General features: G+C 40.7%; 1 protein-coding gene across 3 annotated transcripts in view; it reads right to left on the minus strand.

The window, feature by feature from the left end:
* Positions 1–2,634: 2,634 nt before the first annotated feature.
* The window catches only part of TSC22D1 (TSC22 domain family member 1), a 124,274-nt gene continuing 108,686 nt past the window's right edge, over positions 2,635–18,222 (minus strand). For 2 of the 3 annotated variants that reach the window (XM_086328879.1, XM_086328884.1), the window contains 2 exons: positions 5,192–5,243; positions 2,635–4,026 (listed from right to left, as the gene is read on the minus strand). In XM_086328879.1, coding sequence (XP_086185005.1) covers positions 3,769–4,026; positions 5,192–5,243 — 310 coding nt within the window. In that variant the 3' untranslated portion in view covers positions 2,635–3,768. Of the gene's footprint in view, positions 4,027–5,191; positions 5,244–5,650; positions 6,020–18,222 lie in introns of those variants that run through there. The other variant, XM_086328887.1, reaches the window with a different exon arrangement.

Consider the following 18,222-nt stretch of genomic DNA (forward strand, 5'->3'; position numbering starts at 1 on the left):
TCTTGACCCATTTGCTTTGAATCAATCTGTGTTTACAGCGTTCCCTTACAAAATAAAACCTATGGAGATAGCATGTCCCCATTTTAGCATGAGGAAACAGACCAGTATGTAAAGGAACCTGCCCAACGTCACCTTGCTAGAAAACGGCAGAGTTAGGATTAACACCAAATTAATTTAGCCCATGAAGTTAAACAAATAAAACAGTACACTCTCCTCCCAAAAGTTCCAATGAAATGAAGTCACTGGAAAAAGCGGAGGACTGTAGCATCTTGCGGCAGGACAGCATCTTCGTAATCTGATCCAGCTCCGTATTTTACTGATGAGAAAGTGGGTAGAAGGTCCCATTCAAAAGGTCAAAGAGCTAGTTTCTGCAGTGCCAGGCGTAGAAGGTGGAGCTCTTCTTCATCTCTGCTCCGTGGCAGGCGCTCTTATTTAAGAGGGAGGAAACTTCATTTTTCTCTGCCTCCATTTCTGATCTTTGGGCCGTGATTGCTGTTGGAATGGTTGTGAAGTTGATGGCTAAAGGCTGCCAGGCCCCTGGTAGCTTCAGCTACTCCTTTTACATAAAAGTAAGGGCAGAGCACTGTTTGTGGAAATTAAGTTTTCATTTCTAATCTGTGTGTGTTAGTTGCTCAGTCGTGTCTGACTCTTTGCAATCCCAAAGACTGCAGCTTGCCAGGCTCCTCTGTCCACAGAATTCTCCAGGCAAAAATACTGGATTGGGTAGTCATTCCCTTCTCCAGGGGATCTTCCCAAACCAGGGATCAAACCCAGGTCTCCTGCATTGCAGGCAAGTTCTTTACCCATTTCAGTTATAATGAATATCTATACATATCTTGTATCAATTTAAAATTGATCCTGGCATTATGTATTTATCACATAACGAAAAATAAATTTTTGCTTTTAAACTATGCAAAAAAAGAGGCACAGAATTAATGAGTTATAAGCATTGTGAATTTAAAACAGAAAGCATTCATTCATTAAAATCAGGTAAAATTCCTTGTCTCTCCTTCCCCAAATGGTGGTTTCTCCTGCTGTAATTGATGATGTCAGGCACACCCAGGGCTGGACAACATTCCGTCCTCCTTAAAAATCTCTCCCGCTCCAGAGAAACTAAGTATGATATAATCAATTATATAGCAACCCACAAGCCAACAAAGCCCTAATCAGGTCTGTAAGCAGACAGTAAAAATGCCCTTTAAAATTACTTAAAACATGTTTAGTAGTAACTAAAGTGAACATGCATGAAAAAACATCTTTTGATTTTACTAATTCATTCTTATTTCATGTACAATATTCAGCTCCCAAAACAGCATGGGAGTCTTGCATTTTTAATAAAAAAGGCCCCCAATTCCATTAAATAATGAAGAAAGTTCTACCTTAATGATACATTGACATGAATTTTTTCAAATTTCCCACAATTACAACCTTTGCTATTGAAGAGGCTTCGTTAAAAATATAAAGGATGAAATGGTTAAGGATTTAGAATCAGCATAGCTTTCTTTTTAAAGGAAATGGGATTACTACATGAGTATCCCTTTGTCAGTTATTAATATATAACCTTCATGTGAGTATGACAAGGATTGTTTTAAGCCCTCTCCAAGTTTCCCCAAACCATCTTCATGGCCACGGCCCCCTTCCACGGCAGTCGGCAGTTCAGCGCTTCAATAAGAGCTAGGCTGCCCAGCAGGTCACTTTGAGCTCCGTCACACATGCACCCAGTCCAGTCCTTTCCAGGGAACTCTGATGTTCCCTCCATCCACCCATCAACCTCCCATCAGTTCTGCATTAGAGAAGGATTCAGAAAAGTTGAGTCCTATCCTGCAAGGGCCTGAGAAAACCGTGGAGCTGAGGAATGCTGCTTCTCTCTAGTGGAGGGGTACTGAGGTGCTGGGGCAGACTGCAGGGCTGAAAACCCACCCTGTTCATCTCTGCTCAGTGGCACGGCTCCTGCAACGGAATGGGACCCTACAGGCTTGCTTCTCAGGTGCCAACTTGCTTTAGGATTCCATGTTTAGAACTTTGACTTATTTTAGCCTTAAGGAAACAAGCGGGAGGGGACTCCCTTGTTCATCTGGTCCTTCCTCAAACTCAGTATAAAGGAAGCCACTGGAATTATCCTATCTTTTGTTTGGGCATCCCTAGGAGCTGGGAACTCAATCCACACTAGGAAAGGCATCCATTCTCAGAGTTCTTCAAGCTCAGATTCTCTCTCTAAGCCCCACCTTCTGATCCTAGAGCTGCTTGTTGGGATTATACACAGAGTAAGGTTCATTCCCCTCAGCCGGTAAACACTGGAAGATTAAGACTTCCATGGACTCCCGGAGTTTTAAAGCCACAGAGGCACTGAAGAGATTTCTTTCAGCACCCTCCCATCAGCTGTGAATGGGGAAAGCCATTTGTCCAGGTCACACAACAATCTGAAGGACCAAGCTCTTGCCTCCTTGTCTCTTCCCTTACTGCCTGAAATAATGCAATGTCAGATTCCTTATGCTTCTCCAATCAAACCATGAGCATCACTACTTTGCCCAACCCTTTCACCCCACTTCAGAATTTCACCAAATTGTTTTAACTTTGCCTGGAAATAGTTGTGGAAGTGACTACCATTACATTAACACTGTAACGTAGAAACACTTGTTTATCAACATTTTGTATGCTTTATTGAAAGTTGACAAGTGCAACAGTTAAATACAGTGACACCTTACAACTGTGTAGAGAACATGCAGAGAAACATATGCAGATAACTACTATACAGGTAATATGCAGAAACCCCTACTGGGAAATCCATTAGCTAGAACTCCGCATTTTTCAAAGTATTCAACCAGTTCAATCAAAGGATTTCAGTGAACAGGGAGTGACTTCAAGATACTCAGCAGCTAGAAGATTGCAGATTACACAAAGTGACTAACTGTGCTAAATTCTTAAAATCTCTTTAGGGAGGTGTGTTTTGCTTCATGGGTTTTTCACGAAGATCGCTATATAAAAGACAATCCACACCTCTTCAGACTGCCAATGAAACATCTAAATTGCAATCTGTACAACCTAAATAGTAGTTACAGTCCTCTATTGTACAAAATAGTTACACTACATACACAAATATACAATAAGCAAAACAACCTTCATGGTAAGAGAGCTTAGGTCCCAGCTACCTGTCACCATTTAGTCACGCCAATAGTTTTGTGTCATCCGCTGTTTCGGAAAGAGGCACAGTCCAATTTTTTTTTTAATGGAGTCTGGTGACAGTCGTCGTTTGTACAACGGACTATGTTTTCCCCTCATTTTAGGTGAGACTAAGCTTCACTCTTGACCTTCACCTCCCTTTCCAGTTCCTCTCCGGGGAGGAGAGGAAAGTCCAGCGGCAAGCTCCTCTGCTTCGGAACCCCATGGAGTACACTACTGTGCAAGCAGGAAGAACTCTTGGAGGGGGTGGGGGGTGGGGAGCAGGGGCGGGGGGGTGGAAAGGCACAACAGCTCCTCAGAATGAATGAAACCATTTCTCACGGTCCTGCCAAGCTGCATGAGGTCCCAGTATATCCATGCTAATTCTCTGATTAACCTTTAACTCACCCAACTAAGAAACTTCTTCAAGCCGAAAGCATATGAGTGTTTAATACTGGAAAAAAGAGAAAATGGCATGTGTCAGTCTCACGTCTCTTTTGCAGCGAGCAATGAAATGGGTGACGGTGGGGGCGGACCCCTCCCCTAGTACATCTTCTCGGGTCTGTTCAGTTCAGACCACAGCAGCCAGTTCTTCGGGGGCCCGGATGGCTACGCGGTTGGTCCTGAGCCCTGGGACGCTGGCTGGGCCGGGGGCTGTGTGGTCCCCTGTGGCTGTGTGGTGGCAGGGGGCGAGCCAGTCTGCAGCTGGGCCTGGAACTGGGCAAGCTGCTCGGGACTGGCCAGTGTCTTCAGCAGATTGTTCTCCTGCTCCAGCTGGGAATTTTTCTCTATGAGTTCCTTGATCTGTTCCTTGAGGACCTCCACTTCCTCTCTAACTGCATACATCAAATGGCTTTTCACCAGATCCTGAAAGGGAGAGAAGGAAGGGCGGTGGGGGAGAAAGGTTTAACGTTCTATTGACTGTTTCCCGGATTGTGAATTGTTAAAACATTTTGCACGTCTCTCCCTAACCACTGACATATCCTGCCTTTAGAGGTTCATTTAACAGGCTCCAGGGGAAAAAGACGGAATATCACCCTAACTGTACAATACTTCAGTTTAACGTATAAGTGATCAAGGTTTTGCTTTCCTTGCAGCCGTTGGCCAGGAATGCCTACGCTCAGGTTTCCTATTCGAGATGGCAAAATGCAGCCGGGCTCCAGCTCGGTGCAGAAAGAAGCCGGGCTCAGGGATGTCCAGCCCCGAGCAACGGGAGCCACGACCCCGCCCCCAAGCCCCTCCCTCCGCCCGCTGGACCGCCTCCCTCAGCACCGGCTGCAGCCAGTTCCTACAGAGCGTGTTGCCGCATTTTCCTCCCCCCAACCCCCCCTTTTCGTGATTAAGCTGACATCACAGAAACCTGGGTAGCCGTCGCAGCCAATGGGCGCTCGAGTTATTTATAGCTCCGAATTAAAGGTTCAGAGTTTGCCTAGCAACAGTGGGCAGAGAATCCCGTGAGAAGAGCCACAGGCGCTGCTCCAATAACAAAGAACGGCCAAGGCGGAAATAAAAAATAGGAGAAATCCAGGCGCAGGCTGAGACGGCGAAACTTTTCTCCAGCTCTTCATTGTGCAGGAGCCTCCACCACTGGGGACCCGTTTGGCCCTGTGTAGGAGGCTCCTTCCCGAGACCCCCACTTCTGGGGCCCTCCCCGCTCCCGGCTCCGCGGTAAACCTTAGGATCCCTAGGAAAGCCACATCACTAGCGATGTGCCCGAGACCGAAGGACACGCTGGGCCAGCGCGTTCCCAGCAATTCCCCAGCAAAAGAAGGGCAGGCACCTCCGCCAAAGTCTTGACGGTTGTTTGAAATCGGTCCTGGCCAGAACATCGAATGCCCGCAGGGTCCCTTTCTCTCTCCTTAGCAGCCCCGGTATGTGGCTTCATGCTGGCAGAATGGAGACAGTGCCGGCATTTCTAAATGTATGGAGAGCAGTCATCATCTTCTACGGATGCGCTCCTTTCATCCCAAGATACCCTGCATTTTGTACCGTGCCCACATTTAGTACAAACGATTTTTAAAACAGTACATACCATAGCTTGCTCGATTTTGTTGTCAATAGCTACCACACTTGCACCAGATGAGCTGAAAAAGAGAAGGGGAAAAAAAATCAATAAATGAGACCTTTTTTCCCTATCCCAGACAAAAAGAATTCCTCAATTCTGTGGTGTTACTAACATCATTTTCTGAACATTCTTTAATGCTATGTAATATATCACCCTCCAGAAAACACCAGCCACTCTCTTCCTAACGAATATCCAGACATTTCCCTATTTTAGTGAGCCACAAAGGCTAAATTACATAATGTGGTAAAACACTGTGCTCTGGCCAGACCTGCAAAAACAAGGCTATTCGGAACATTTCAAAAAGCAACATCCATGTCACCGTAGCCTCTCAGCAATGGACAAAGGAATTCGCCGGGCTATCTTTCACCTGCATTATTACAAGAATCTCACGAGTAAATTTAAAAAAGTATCCCAGCCGACATTTACCTATTGTCAAGTCTCACAGAGGCGTTTTCGGTCCCGAGCAAGGATGACAAGAAAGAAATTGAAAAATGTCTCAGTTGGTAAACTCCTAGATCCATCGCCACTGGTCTACACCATTGGGATTTCATGCAATTGCAGCCAAAAACACCCTCGCAGGAGAAAAAAAAAAAAAAAAAGAGGGAATACTAGCCGCTTTGTTGGGGCTAGATAAAAATCTTCTAGCTTTAAGCAGCTCAGGGAGAAACAGAAACGGCAGCACTAATTGAAAGAAGCCCGGCTTCTGGGGCTTGGTGATTCCGGGAAGACGCAGATCCCACGGCCGCGCAGAGAAGGTTCCCTGGTCAGCAGCCGGGCTCCACCAGGCTCTAGTCTAGGGCTCCCAGTCTCCGTGCAAAATATATGCAGGAAAGAGCCGCGCCGATTGGCCAGCGCGCCGCTGGATCCGCCCCCTCCTCCCTTTCCCGCCCTCCTCCCGCTGCCCCGCCCCCTCCCCACCCCCACCCCGCCCCCAGCCTCCCCACCGGCTCCTCGGGTGGGCTGGCCCAGGCCGCGGCTTCAGGGACCCAGAAGCGGGCCGCAGGGGCCTCCAAGATCAAGGAAAGACCGAGCAGTGCTCCGGCGGAAAACGCCGAGGGGTCCTGAAAATGCGATTAGGGCTCCGCACGTGCTTACGTTTAAGGGAGTCAGACCCCGTCCCTGGAGCTGCCTGTCCCCGTGGCTGCTGAACGGCGAAAGCTGCTTATTTGCAACCAGAACCGTCTGAGCTACTGGGCATGCCCAGTCCCAGCACTTAAAGACTCGCAGGAGCTGGAGTATCTCGATTTCAATTATCTCGTTGTAACAGGCAGCAGTAATTGGAGGACTTTAAGGGTGGTTTTATTTATAAAGATAACTATGTTGTAATAATACTTTTTTTTAAGCTAGTGAATTTTAGAGGGAAAAAAATCATATTTCCTTTTTGAGAGATTCTACCTTTCTATGAATTTATCAATTATGTGTAGAAACAAAAAGCAGTACATAGTCTTTGCTACGCATATATAAATTGAAGCCAAAAGGAATCTACCAGATGAAATGAGATCTTAAAAGTTCCCATTGCCATAAACCTTAAAACTGCATTTCCTTCCGTGTATAGCTAGGGGGAAAAAAAACCCCACAGGTTGAATCCTTCCTGCTGCTGCTAAGTCACTTCAGTCGTGTCCAACTCTGTGAGACCCCATAGACGGAAGCCCACCAGGCTTCCCCGTCCCTGGGATTCTCCAGGCAAGAACACTGGAGTGGATTGCCCTTTCCTTCTCCAATGCTGAAAAGTTTAAAGTGAAAGTGAAGTCGCTCAGTCGTGTCTGACCCTCAGCGACCCCATGGACTGCAGCCTTCCAGGCTCCTCCATCCATGGGATTTTCCAGGCAAGAGTACTGAAGTGGGGTGCCATTGCCTTCTCCGTGAATCCTTCCTACATAGATCTATTTTCACTTTAAGTCCCTAAGGCAAGTTTTTAGATGTTAAGTGCAATTTCTATAAGAGTCAGTCCTTTGAGCCTTCTTACATCAGCGGAATTGAGATACTGTAAAGTCTGAGTGTCAACCTTACAGCCACACTGACCAAATAATTCCCTTCTCTAAACCAAAATTAAAAGATCTGAGTGTGAAATAGCTTAACCCGTTACATAATTTTCTTCTATTAATTTAAAATACTTGCAAGAATGTACCAACTGAGTTTAAAGTTTAATATACTATAAGTCTAAGGCCTTAGGGTCACTTGATTGTTATAGGTTATAAACAGCTTGCAATTCAGTATGTTTAAGGTACATTTAAGCCTCTACAATACTGCCCTCTAATGGCGTAATCCTATAAAAACAGAAACAAAAAACAAATACTAAAGACTTTCAAATAAGCAAATTGTATCATCACAAATAATTCCAACATAAAACTTGACCACAGAACATATATAGGTACGTATTCTATTTACATACATACACACACAAACCCACATATGGTCTTTCCTCTCTCAAACATTCTCTCTTAAGCAGAATCCTTTAATTTAGGAAATTTTAAGTTGCTAGTGGAGCCTCTTAGATAAGTCTTTGAAGTTGACCCAATGTTGGCAAAGTGTGTTTGGTTTTAGAAACTGTCCAAAATGGTTAGGTACCAAATCTCGTGAAGGTGGAAGCTGATGAAAGGGCAATTAATTCTCTTTGGGGTTTAAAAACCAAGGCAGTATCATCATTCTTTGTTATTGTAAGGTTTATATTCTCTAAACTTTAAGGCTTTGCCTTTGAATAACAAATGATATTCAAGTGATATTCAAATATGTGTTGGCATATTTATAATTTACAAAAATTATATATTATGATACAAATTTATTTTCAAAAGGAAAAAACTAAGTGGAAGCTCAAAAATCACAATTTGGGAAGCAGATATGTGGTCTGTATGTCTATGAATCTAGGCACAATTATTATTTACTACATCATAGTTTCTATATCGGAGAAGGCAATGGCACCCCACTCCAGTATTCTTGCCTGGAAAATCCCATGGATGGAGGAGCCTGGTAGGCTGTAGTCCATGGGGTCGCTAAGAGTCGGACACGACTGAGCGACTTCACTTTCACTTTTCACTTTCATGCACTGGAGAAGGAAATGGCAACCCACTCCAGTGTTCTTGCCTGGAGAATCCCAGGGACGGGGAAGCCTGGTGGGCTTCCGTCTATGGGGTCGCACAGAGTTGGACACGACTGAAGCGACTTAGCAGCAGCAGCAGCAGCAGTTTCTATATATTTTGAAAGTTACAGTTATCATTACATGATTAAGTCATTTACAGATTTAAATGGAATGTCAAGTGCACAGGAAAAAGTAAAGCATCACTTAAGTTGTAAAAAGAGCTTAAAAAACCAAAACTCTAGGATCATATATAGAAAAGAATTTTAAATTCCCACTGGTTTAAGAAGATTAATAAATTAACTGAATTTTATTTATTCGTGATGTTCTTGAAAATAGAAAGTTACAAGCTGGTCATGTTTTCATTTCATTCATTCCAACTGATCATCCACGTATTCAGCTAATAGAAGCCAATATCCAAATTGCAGTCTGTTTACCCCATATCTCTACAGTGGGACATTATGGTCATCACCAACACTTTGCTATTTTAGACACACTTGCAAGAAACATCCTTGTACATACACCCTTGAACGTCTGTAATATATTTCTGGAGAATCTGCTGGGAAAAAGGATAGTTAGAAATCTATTTCTTTTCCTATCTTTTTCATAAATGTGCTAGGTTCCTTTAAGATAGATTTTCTTTTTAACTAGAGAAAAAATTTTAATCTCTATGAATGTTATAGCCTTTGTTAGATTTATTAAGTTTGACTTTCATTTCTTTTTTTAAACTTTTTATTCTGTACAAACACACACACACACACACCCCTGATTAATGATGGTGTGACAGTTTCAGGTGAATAGCAAAGGAACTCAGCCATACATACACAAGTATCCACTCTCCCTGGGGGAAAGGATAAGGGGAAGGGAGAGTTAGGGAGTTTGGGATGGACATGTACACACAGATATATTTAAAATGTGTACCCTACAAGGACCTACTGTATAGAGCATGGAATTCTGCTCAATGTTATGTGGTAGCTTGGATAAGATAGACTTTAAATTGAAAACTGAAAAGACATAATTTCAAAAAGAAGGCAACAAGATTAGAGATCTCTACAGAGGAGAGTCCATGGGTCAGGAATGTCTGAGGCCCAGAGGACTAAAATTACTTTCCAGCTATTACAGAAAGTTTCTTCCATTTGCAAAATAGAACATCTGTGAGTTTAGTGCCCAGAGTTTAACCAAGGACAGGATAAACACACGCATGCCTCCAGGAGAGACCCCTGAAGGCATGGATGATACTAGTCCCCTTCAGACACTGGGCAGAGGTCAAGAGGTCTCACTCCAGTGGGGAATCTGGATCACAGGAAAAAGCCCGGACCTTTAAGACTGGGTGGTTATCTGTTGTTGATTTTGTTGTTCTGTTCTGTTTTGCCTAAGTGCCTTTTTACCTGGATTCCAGTTCAACCACTTCTGCATATTAATAGCACATATGCTAATTCAGTGCCATGTGCTCTTCTTCCAAACTTGATAGGTACAATATAGGTAAAGACCCTGATGCTGGGAAAGACTGAGGGCAGGAGGAGAAGGGGGAGGCAGAGGATGAGACGGCTGGATGGCATCACTGACTCGATGGACATGAGTTTGAGTAAACCCTGGGAGTTGGGGATGGACAGGGAGGCCTGGCGTGCTGCAGTCCACGGGGTCACAGAGTCGGACAGGACTTAGTGACTGAACAACAGCAACAACAATATAGGTACAGTTGGTGACCCACCACTCAAACAAGATGACCTGTTTGTCCCTCTGTCCAAACTCCTTGCAAATCTAAACTGACTGCCGCAGAAGAGGCTGAAGCACAGAACCTCGAGCTTGACCGAACAGCTGTTGTCTAGGGACTGCTCGCCACCTTCCCTTTCTAGTCCACTCTCTCTAGGTGCTGGGGGTCATTTTACCAGGTTTAGCAAATGAAACTACAGGACTCCAAGTTAAAGCTGAACTGCAGATAAACCACAAATAATGTTCTATTGTTTGGGTCCTGCACACTATTGGAACAAGAAAGAATGTAAAAAAAAAATTAAGAAAAATTCAACCATACTTTAAATTTCCTTGATTTCCACTGAAAAGATGGAAAATAAAGTTGAGAAAATCTTCCCCAAAATAACAGAACAAAAGAAACAGAGATGGAAATATGAGATACAAGACACTAACCGGGTCCATCGAGGAGGAGGTCCAAGAGCAAAATAGAATGAATTCCGAAAACACAGAACAGAGGGATGGCAGTTACCAAGGAAACAATTTAAGAATATGTCGAGAACTGAAGGGCACGAGTCTCCTGCTTATATGAGACGACCAAATGGCGACCACCATCAATGAAAAGAGCCCTACACCAAAGTGCGTCATGACAAAACTAAAGATCACTTGGGACAGAGAAAATCCCAAAAGCTCCCAAACAGAAAAAAGCAAGGTACCAGTATCAGAATGGCTGTTTTGGCCACTGGGAAACAATGGAGAAACTGCTTATAAAATTCTAAGAGAGAAAGGTTTTTCACTTGGTCAAATCATTTAAATGTAAATGTATCACAAGAACATTTTCAGATATTTTAGACACCAAAATGGAGGAGCAAATCAGGGAAAGGGGTTTAAAGCAAGAGGAATAAGTTCTAGAGATCGGCAGTACAACTTTGCACCTGAAATCAATAATACAATGTTGCAAATGTAAAACTTTGAGAGGGTGGGTCTCAGGTTAAGTCTTCTTACCACAATAAGATGAAAATTAAAAAAAAAATAATACATCCCCCCACAAAGAAAAGATGGCATGAGAAACATGAACCAGGGACTCAAATGCTGGAGAGGAGGAAGGGAATTAACAGGATAATGAGGGATGTTCCTGGCTGTCCAGTGGTTAGGACTTCACGCTTCTACTGCAGGGGGCATGGGTTCGATCCGTGGTGCAGGAACTAAGATGCTGCACGGTGTAGTGAAAGAACCCAAAAGAAGATGATGGGGAAGGAAATCTGGGGATGACAGGTGCTAATAAGCAAACCTTAGCAGCAACAGGTATGTAATCGTGGGGGGGAGTGAGAGCCTTTGGGAGGCAGCACTTTGTTGCGAATAAACAGAGACATGATCTAATAGAGCTGAGCATTTGTAGGGGGAGGGGGCTAAAGCCAGGTATGAACCAGATCTAATTGAACAACTAGCTAAGTTCAAAGGCAGTTTTACAGTTTTGCAGAAATCAAAAGTAAAAGAAAAGAATGTTCATAGATAAAACTTGACTATAATAATTCTTAAAATTGTTTTACTGGTTTAAAAAGTTAAGGTTACTGGGAAGGTTGTGGGAAGAAGAAATGCATGGCAGGAAAAAAACAATGTCTGTTAAGAATGGTGTAAAAGTGCTAAATCCTCGACTATGGCTTGATTATATAATGCCTACAATTAACAGAGCAAGAAATAACAGTATAAATATATTATTACATGGACATTTGTGGGTAAATTTGAGAAATTAAAAGTGGCTGCCTGCTGAGGCATAAATTTATGGACTGAAAAAAGGAAATTGCTAACTTTTGTTTCTATTCACTCTATTTTTAGGTAGGTACAGGTATTGCTTTGATTAAAAAATATTTTCAAGAGGGAGAATGGGGTCTTCCAGGAGCTGCTCTGCTCCCAGGTTTCAGATGAGTACGTAGCACACGTGGGGAAACTGCCTGAGGCTGGGGAAGAGCCAGCAACAGAAGCAGCAGAACAGCTTCTAGAAATCACACAGGGCTGGTGTTGCCACCAGCCTGGGTAAAAAAGAAAAAAATAAAAACTTGTAAACACAGGATGCCAGATATTTAGAAGGATAGTGCCAAAGTCACGATGAAAAGTTAGTTCTGGACTGATGGGTGGTTGCCAAGGGGAAAGGAGGTGGGAGAGGGTAAGGGTAGGAATTTGGGGTTAGCAGATGCAAACTATTATATATAGAAAGGGTGAGCAACAAGGTCCGACTGGACGGCATGGGGAACTGTATTCAGTATCCCATGATAAACCATAATGGAGGAGAATATGAAACAGAGTGTATATGTGAAAAACTGAGTCACTTTGCTGCACAGCAATAATTAACAAAGCGCTGTAATTCAACTATACTTCAATAAAAAATAAAATAGATAAATATACAAGGAAGCTTTGAAAAGATCAAACTATTTCCAAGTAACTTAATTTTTTATTGAAACAAAGCTCAGAGATATTAAATAAAATACAGCTAGCAACCAATAATTCACAATGTCTGGCATCCAATGAAAAGTCCCAGGCATACAAACAAGCAGGGAGATATGACTCACGATGGGGAGGAAAATCGATCAATCAAAATGACCCAGATATGACAAAGATGATATTATTTGTATACCAGGACACTGAAATTATTATAACCATGTTTTATATGTTCAAGAAAGTACAGGTAAACATTAGCATATTAAGTGCAGAAAACCCAATTTACAAGGATGAAACATATGATTTGGGAAAAAAGATAGGCTGATGGGATTAACAGCAAATTAAACAGGGCAGAAATATTAGTGATATATTAGCAATAGAAACTAACAAAAACAAAACAGAAAAAAAACAAAAAAATTATTATTGCTCCATATCATTGAACCGTGGAGAAATTTCAAACAACCAAATAAATCTCTAGTGAAGTCCCTGAAGAAGAAGGGAAGGGAGGGGAAAAATATTTGAGGCAATTATGGTAATTTTCTCCATATTTTATTGAAAAAAAAAAAAAGATCCAAGAAGTTAAACAAACCTCAAGCAAGAGAATTATGAAGAAAACTACAGCAAGGTATATCATCATCAAATGGCTTAAAACCAGCGATAAAGAGATCATCCTAAAAGCTACCCAGAGAAAAGAACTAGATTATACACAGAGCAACACAGATGAGACTGGAAGCAGACTTCTGGTTGACAGAAGAGTGTGGCAGTATCTTTCAAGCGCTGAGAGGAAATTCTGAAAAGTCTGTCAACTTATAAGTCTGTCCCCAGTGAAAACATCTGGCAAAAATAAAGACGAGGGACTTCCTTGGTGGCCCAGTGGCTGAGACTCTGTGCCCCCAATGCAGGGGCCTGCTTTCAATCCCTAGTCAGGGAACTACATCTTACATGCTATAACAAAAGATCCTGCATGCTGCAATTGAGACCTGGCACAGCCACATAAATAAATATTTTAACAAAGAAAAAAAAATGAGGATGAAGTTCTTTTTCAGAAAGCTGGAAGGACTCAATCACTGCCAGTGATAAGAAATTTATCACCATAAGAAATTTTGTACAAAAGAATGTAGAGCTTCAGAAATGGGAACTATGTATGTAGTTAAACACAAAAATATTTCCCTTAACTATTATTTCTCTTAAAAAAAACCTATTATATCTCTTTTAAAAAATAACTGACCGTTTAAAGCAAAATTAGTAACAGTATATGAGTGAAGAGGGGCTATATCATACATAGAAGTAAAATGTATGACAAAATAGAACACAGACCAGGAGGGGAGAAGGAATGGATACTGCTGTACAGTTCTTAGATTACTAGCAAGTAGATGTGATAAGTTAAAGATGGATTCTACAAACTCTAAAGTAATACCTGAAATAACAGTACAAAGAGTTATAGCTATTAATAATAAGCCAATAAAGATAAAATGGAATCATTAGAGAAAATATAATCTAAAAGAAGTAGAAAGGAGGGATGAACAAAAAGCAAACAATAAGACAGTACACTTAAACCAACTGTAGCAATAATCACGTTAAATGTAAATGTTCTCAATTAAACACCGTAATTAAAAGGTAGAGATTGTTGGATTAGATAAAAAAGCAAGACACACCTACTGCTGGCTTTAAGAAATAATTCTTTAAATATAAAGGCATAAATGGGCAAAATAAGAGAATGGAAGAAGATCCTCTATGTTAAAATAATCAAATGCTGAATGCTGAAAAGGCTGTATTTTTCAGACCAAGTAGACTGCAAGGCTAAATCATTTCCTAATGAATAAAAGGATCAATTTATCAAGAGGTCATAAAAATCCTAAGTGTTTAAACACTGATAACAGAGATTCAAACTATATTAAGCAAAAACTGATAGAACTGTAAGGAGAAATAAAAAAATCCAAAAACTGTAGTTTTCAACAATCCTCAGTAACTGAAAGACAGTAAACAGAAAATAAGAATACTGAACACTTGAATAACTGTCAAGCACTTGACCTAGCTGGTTTCTGTAGAACGTTCCATCCAGTAGCAGCAGAATACACGTTCATTTCAAGCACACATGGCACTTTTACCAGGAGACACCACATTCTGAGCCACAAAACAAGTCTCAAGAAATTTAAAAGAATTCAAATCATACAAAGCATGCTGTATACACACATTGGAATTGAATTAGAAATCAATGACAGAAAATTATTTGGAAAATCTCTGAATATTTGGAAATAACACATACCTAAATAGCCTATGGAGGTCAAATAAAAGGGAAATTGGGAAATATTTTGAACTGAGAAAAAAATAAAATAAAACATAGCATATTGCATTTATTTTAATAAATATAACAACTTAGATATAATGAACAAATTCCTAGAAAAACAAAAACTACCAAAACTCACTCCAGGAGAAACAGGTAATCTAAATGGTCTCTTTTAAAAATTAATTTGTAATTTAAAATCTTCCTATGCCAAAACCCTCAGGCCCATGTGGTTTCACATTTAAGGAAGAAATAATACCTATTCTATACAAACTCTCTTCCAGAAAACTAAAGAAGGGAAAATACTTCCCAAATCATTCTACAAGGCCAGCATGACCCTAATACTAAAATCAGGTAATGATGTTATTAAAAAAAAAAAGAAGATAGCTATAGACCAATAGCCCTACTGAACAGAGATACTAAAATTCTTTAAAAAGTTTTGGCAACTTGACACCAGTTATATAATCAGGACCAAACAGCATTTATTCTGAGAAGGCAAGGTAAACATCTGAAAATCAATATGATTCTACTGTATGATTTAGTCAACAGACTAAAGAAAAATTACAGGGTCATCTCAACAGAGGCAGGAAAAAGCAATCTGACAAAATTCAACCTCCATTCATAATAAAAAAAAAACTCTCAGCAAAATAGGAATTGAAGTTCTTCACCCTAATAAAAACCATTCAGTTCACATACACTTAACAATATAAGAATGAATGCTTTCCTCCTACGATTGGAAAAAAAGGCAAGAATGTCCAATCTCAGCAATACTATTCAATATGACACTGGAGGTAATAGTAATAGGCAGGCAATAAGGCAAAAAAAAAAAAAAAAAAAAGGGAAGGAAGGAAGACCAAAAGAATGGATATACAGATTAAAAAGATAAAAATAAAACTATCCTATTAACAGATAATATGATTGTCTTTGGGGCTTTTCAGGTGGCGCTAGCGGTGAAGAACCCTCCTGCCAATGCAGGAGACATAAAAGACTAGAGTTTGAGCCTTGGGTCAGGATGATCCCCTGGAAGAGGGCCTGGCAACCCACTCCAGTATTCTTGCCTGGAGAATATCACGGACAGAGGAGCCTGGTGGGCTACACAGTCCATAGGGTAGCAATGAGTTGGACGTGACTAAGGCAACTTAGCACAAGACTGCCTATACAGAAAATCCCTAAGAATGCACACAAAAAACTACAGAAACTAACAATAAGCATGTTTACCTAAGTCATGGGATACAAGTTCAATCAGAAAAATCAGTTGTATTCCTATGTACTAGCATAAACAATTAAACACTGATATTTTTTAAATTCCATTTACAATATCATAAAAACATGTGAAACAGGTGTAAAATCTAACAAAATATGTATAATATCTGTATGCTGAAAACTAAGAAATGCTGACAAAAGAAATCCAAGAGAATCAAATAAATGGTGAGATAAACTGTGTTCACCAACTGAAAGACAGCATGGGTAACATGTCAATTACCCCTCCCTACAATAATGTATAGATTCGATGTAATCCCAATCAAAATTCCAGCAAGACATCTTATAAAAAAAAAGATAAAGTGATTCTAAAATTTATATGTGAAAGTAAAAGAACTAGAATGAGCCAAACAACATTAAGAAAAGTGCTGAAGGACTCCCACTCGAGGCTTTCTGTAAAGTTACTCTCGTCAGGATAGTATGGTATTGGTAAAAGGACAGACGTTCAGAGCAATGGAATAGAACAGAGAGGTTAAGAGACAGTCTCATGCATATATGGAAACTGATTTGACAAAGATGTAAAACTGACTTCGTGCAGAAAGATATTTCCAACAAACAGTACTGAAACAACTAGATGCATATAAAAAAACAAAACCCAATTTGACCCATTCTTCCCCCACCACATGAAATATCAACTTAAAACGGACCACAGACTTAAATGTAAAATCCCAAACTATAATTCCGTGGGACCTTGGGTTAGGCAAAGACTTCTTACATATGGCACAAGAAGCACCATCCATAAAAGAGAAAAAAAAAAATCAATAAACTAGACTTTATTAACGTAGAGAATTTTGGTTCTGTGAAAGACACAGTTACAAGAATGAAAATACAAGCTATAGACTGTAATTAAATATTGCGTCACACATCTGATAAAGGACTTATATCCAGATATATAAAGAATTCTTAAAACTCAATAGCAAGGAAACAACCCAATTTTTTAAAAAATGGACAACACTTTATCAAAGAAGATGAAGATTGGTAAAGAGCACATGAAAAAATGTTAAACATCATTAGTCATTACAGAAATGCAAACTAAAACCATAATGAGATACAGCAATGTAATTCCCTTCTCCAGGGGATCTTCCTGACCCAGGGATTGAATCCCAGGTCTCCTGCATTGCAAGCACATTCTGTATCATCTGGGCCACCAGGGAAGTCCCAATGAGATACCAGAGGGGGGAAATCTTTTAAAAATTTAACCTAAAAATATCAACTGCTGATGAGGCTGCAGAGCAGTTGGAATGCTCATGTATGTCAGGAATGTAAAATGGTATAACCGCTTTGTAAAACAGTTCAGGAGTTGCTTATAAAGTTAGACTCACTCTCCATAAAACCCAATAATCCCAGTCTAAGTTAGTGAGCGCATGCTTCTCTGTCCATGGGTTTCTCCAGGCAAGAATACTGGAGTGGGTTGCCAGGCCCTCCTCCAGGGGATCTTCCCAACCCAGGGATCAAACCTGCATCTCCTGTGGCTCTTTGCATTGCAGGCAGATTCCTTACCGCTAAGCCACCAGGGAAGCCCTTTGTCATAATCACTCAAAAGTGGAAACAACCCAAATGTCATTCAACTGCAGAATGGATAAACAAATCATGGTACACCTATACCGTAGAATACTACTCGGCCATAACAAGAAATTAAGTACTGATACACACAGGAACACGAATGAATCTCAAATATATTATGGTTAAGTGAAAGAAGCCAGAAAAGACAAACCTATGGGGACAAAAGACAGACAGACAGACAAACAAACCAGATCAGAAGTTGCCAGAGCCTTGGGGTGAGAGAGGAGAGGTTTTTGTAGAAGATGGAACTGTTTCATTTCTTGATTGTGCTGATGGTATAACCACTGTGTGTGTTTGTCAAAACTTGTAGAACTGTGTACTAAAGAGAGAAACTTTACTGTATGTAAATCACACTTTAAAAAAATGAAAGGAAAGAGTGGCTAGGTAGCAGGTGAGAAGATAAAAAAAAGGAACAGCTAATATTTTTTTCTATTCTACCTGATCTTTATAAATGCATGTGTATTTTTTATTGTGGTAAAACACATATAACCTAAAATTTATCAACTTAACCATCTTAAGTGTACAGTTTGGTATTGTAAAGAGTATATACCTTGTTGTAAAACAGATCTCTGTTTTACAACTTTTTCTTCTAGCAAGTCTGACACCATGCATATTAAATAATTCCCCACACTCATCCCCCACCCTGGCCCCAGTAATCATCATGCTACTGTCCGCTTCTATGAATTTACTTCT

Source organism: Bos grunniens, chromosome 12 (assembly GCF_055505025.1).
Source record: "Bos grunniens cultivar Pamir isolate PY7600 chromosome 12, Bosgru_T2T1.0, whole genome shotgun sequence".
NCBI classification, from domain to species: Eukaryota; Metazoa; Chordata; class Mammalia; order Artiodactyla; family Bovidae; genus Bos; species Bos grunniens.